The following is a 3313-nucleotide window of genomic DNA, read 5'->3' on the forward strand; positions in this document are numbered from 1 at the left end:
TATATATATATTGTCAACAACTTTTGATTTCCTTTTATCTAACAAGGTCATAATTTAATAGTCCAGCCAATTAATAATATTGTCCGCTTTGGGCCCACATTTTTGTATATGACATCACCGGCGAATTCCTCATCGACAAAATACGAAAGTGATGTTGAGTAGATAATTAAGTAAATAAGTCTTGGACCCTAGTGACGCATTTTAAAGTCGGGGAGGGCCTAGGTCCAAAGAGGACAATATCATTAAAAGTGGGTTGCGCTGTTACATATGGTATCAGAGTCACTCCACATGCAACGTTAAATAATGATGGGGCAAACCTCAGCAAGTACCTTAAGTCTCTAAGGAGGGTGTATGTGACACCCCAGGCAAATTTCACATGCACAAAACACGGGAGAAATGCTGAGTATATAAGTAAATAAGCCTTAGACCCTAGTGATGCGTAAAGCCCTACGAGTCTAAGCCTAAAGCGGACAATATTACTATTGGGCTAGCTAGGCCGTTACACAATATTTGATAATTCATATAGCTATTCTTTTACTAGGTTGTTACACAATAGTTATTTAATACTAAGGGAATAAGAAAAACAATGATTTGCCAAAATATATACTTGAGAGGAAGATGCTTACAATCCAAAGAAGAACCGGGTTTTTAGTCCAAAAGCTCAAATGTCTTTTACCAAATGATGTGTCTCTGGCAAAGCGAAATCGCTCTGGATCTGTTAATATATAGAAATATGTCAGTAGTGTGGCTTTAATTACGTACTGATATATTTTTTTCATTGTATCAAACTAATTAAAATGGCGAAATCAAATGAATATAATTGAAAGATTTTTATTCCTTATATATATTACCATGAGCAAATTGGTATTCAGCTGTTCTTGTTTCCTTTTCCCATCCCTTCCATCGACTCATCTGATATCGCAAAACAAAACAAGAAAAAAGGAAGAGGGTCAAAACGCAAGAAGTAAATAAGGAAAAAAAATGAAGGTAAATAAGTAAATATATAAACTTATAATTAAAGTACCTTAGCTCTTCCCAAAGCCAATGTGGTAATACAGTAGATTACGTGAAAAATAGCCAGCACAAAAATGAAGATATGTAATTGATGAATACCATCAGCAGACACAAATGCTACTTTTCCCTGCAAACAAATCCAACAAGAAAAAAATCAATCCACTTAGTTAAATAATCTATTAAACACTATCAGATTATTCAAAAGAGTGACTATAACTAGTAAACTTCTCTTAACTAATAAGTGAACAAATAACCTTCTATATCGGGTTAAATTTCGCTTATAATATAAAATTGTATTATAAAACACGTCATTTATCTATAATCTGTATTGAAAAATATTTTTTATTATACTAGAATATTTTCCTCTTTTCAACTGATTTTTTTTTAAAAGGGCCAAAAATAAAAGTGACATACCTTGTCAGCGCATTTGTCAGTTCCGACGGCCGCCAAAATTCGCCGAGCTCCACCATCGGCAGCCGTAAGAAGTCGCCGGCGATGACCCTCAGCTTCTTCAACCACGTTGTACTTTTCAGCTTCTTTTTGCTTACTACATGGATGCCATGTACTTGCAATCTTCTCAGATACACATATATTTGAAATTGGATCTTGCCCTACTGTTAGCAGTAGGGATATAAATCCAAGTAGCATAAGCTCTTCAAAATAAATAAAAATAACAATATGTTAGCTTGAAAATTGTAAGCTCAAAATTAATCATAATAAGTTTATAACTAGAAAACGACCATATATTTTTATCAGTGGAAAAATGTTTTTAATTTGGTTTTTGGTCGGTGAGTTATCTTTAAAAAAATTATTTATCAAGGATTGATGATAATATAATTTTAGCCAAATAGGTAGTGTTTAAATGAAATTTAAATATTAAAGATGGATAATAATATTTAATTGTTAATTGAATCAAGGGAAATCCTAAAGATTTGTCCATATCAGTGAAAAATTCTTCCCCTTTAATATTCTCCTTAGAAATTTTTCGCAATCAAATATCATAAAATATACTCCTACAATTAACTTATATTTCGAAAGGCATTTCCAGAAAATAGTTTTGATTGTATCAAATTAAACACCCATATTGTACGTACCTGATTTGATCTTCTCAAGTGCTTCATATAATGCATTTTTGTGTTTAGACTTCAACCACTGCAGATATAAACATAAAATAAATAAACTATTGCGTCTTTATGGGAATTAACTGCATGGTAACTGGCCTACCTTGCCAATAAGATGGATGATGAACTCAATTACAATAGAAATGGCAACCAACGCAAAACAAACTACAGCAACAGCCCACGTTGGTGTTTGTTCCAATGATCTTCCTCCTCCTCCTCCCGCCATCTTTCCGTTTCTTGAAAACTTGGTTCAGATAGTGCGATCTCTTCACCCTTAATCAGAAATTTTAAGTTCAAACCCTGAGCGAAAACGGAGAATTATGATAGGAATTGTGTCAGTCGGTTTCAGCTATCGAATGAAAAAGAGATAGAGTAGTAGCTAGAGAGTGGCGAGGAGTATAGAATGACAAGACATTATTATTTATATACAACTACAAGAAGATAACTGTTTGTGGAGAGAGTGAAAGGACAAAATAAAATCAAAGTAGAAAGAAAAAAAAAGGGTATACAATAGGGGAAAATGGTTGACTTTGGACTTTATAGACGCGTAAGAAAGAATGGAAGGAAGAGGAATACTTGGCTGACTTGATCAAACTAAGTACTACTCACTCCGTTTCAAATTAAATGAGCTAGTTTGATTCGGCACGGAGTTTAAGGAAAAAAAAGACTTTTGAAATTTATGGTCTTAAAAGCTTAAGGGGTAAAGTTTTGTGGGGACATGACTTTTGTGTGGTTATAAAAGCTTCTCATTAAGCGTAAAATGGGTAAAACGAGGAGTTTAAAGTTGAATTATTTCCAAATTTAGAAATGTGTCATTTATTTTGGAACAGACTAAAAAGGAAAGTACCTCATTTAATATGAAACGGAAGGAGTACTATTTTCAGAAACTATAATTTCATATGCTCAAATTGTTAAATTTGTGAAATGAAATGGAATTTGGAAGCTAAGAACATAGGAGAAAAAATTGGGGAAGAAATGAATTCTTCATTTTTGTTAATTGTCCACTGTACAATGAAATGGCTACTTATATACACGTATAATTTCTCTAACTGACTATTAACTATAATTAGTTAAATTATGGTTAAGTTAAGCTAACTATGGTTAAGTTAAGTTACTTCACTAACCATATCGCTTGTATTACTACTACTACTCTCAACACCCCCCCCCCCCCCCCCCCC

At 33.2% G+C, this 3313-nt stretch overlaps 1 protein-coding gene across 1 annotated transcript in view; it reads right to left on the reverse strand.

Moving 5' to 3' along the window:
* Nucleotides 1-2586, reverse strand: part of LOC109243906 (MLO-like protein 6) — a 7309-nt gene extending 4723 nt beyond the window's left edge. The window contains exons 1-6 of the mRNA XM_019410918.1: nt 2239-2586; nt 2109-2166; nt 1429-1667; nt 1025-1141; nt 852-912; nt 627-715 (exon numbers count right to left, since the gene is read on the reverse strand). Coding sequence (XP_019266463.1) covers nt 627-715; nt 852-912; nt 1025-1141; nt 1429-1667; nt 2109-2166; nt 2239-2361 — 687 coding nt within the window. The 5' untranslated portion in view covers nt 2362-2586. The remainder of the gene's footprint in view (nt 1-626; nt 716-851; nt 913-1024; nt 1142-1428; nt 1668-2108; nt 2167-2238) is intronic.
* Nucleotides 2587-3313: the final 727 nt, after the last annotated feature.

The sequence above is a fragment of the Nicotiana attenuata genome, unplaced genomic scaffold (genome assembly GCF_001879085.1).
Source record: "Nicotiana attenuata strain UT unplaced genomic scaffold, NIATTr2, whole genome shotgun sequence".
Taxonomy (NCBI): Eukaryota; Viridiplantae; Streptophyta; class Magnoliopsida; order Solanales; family Solanaceae; genus Nicotiana; species Nicotiana attenuata.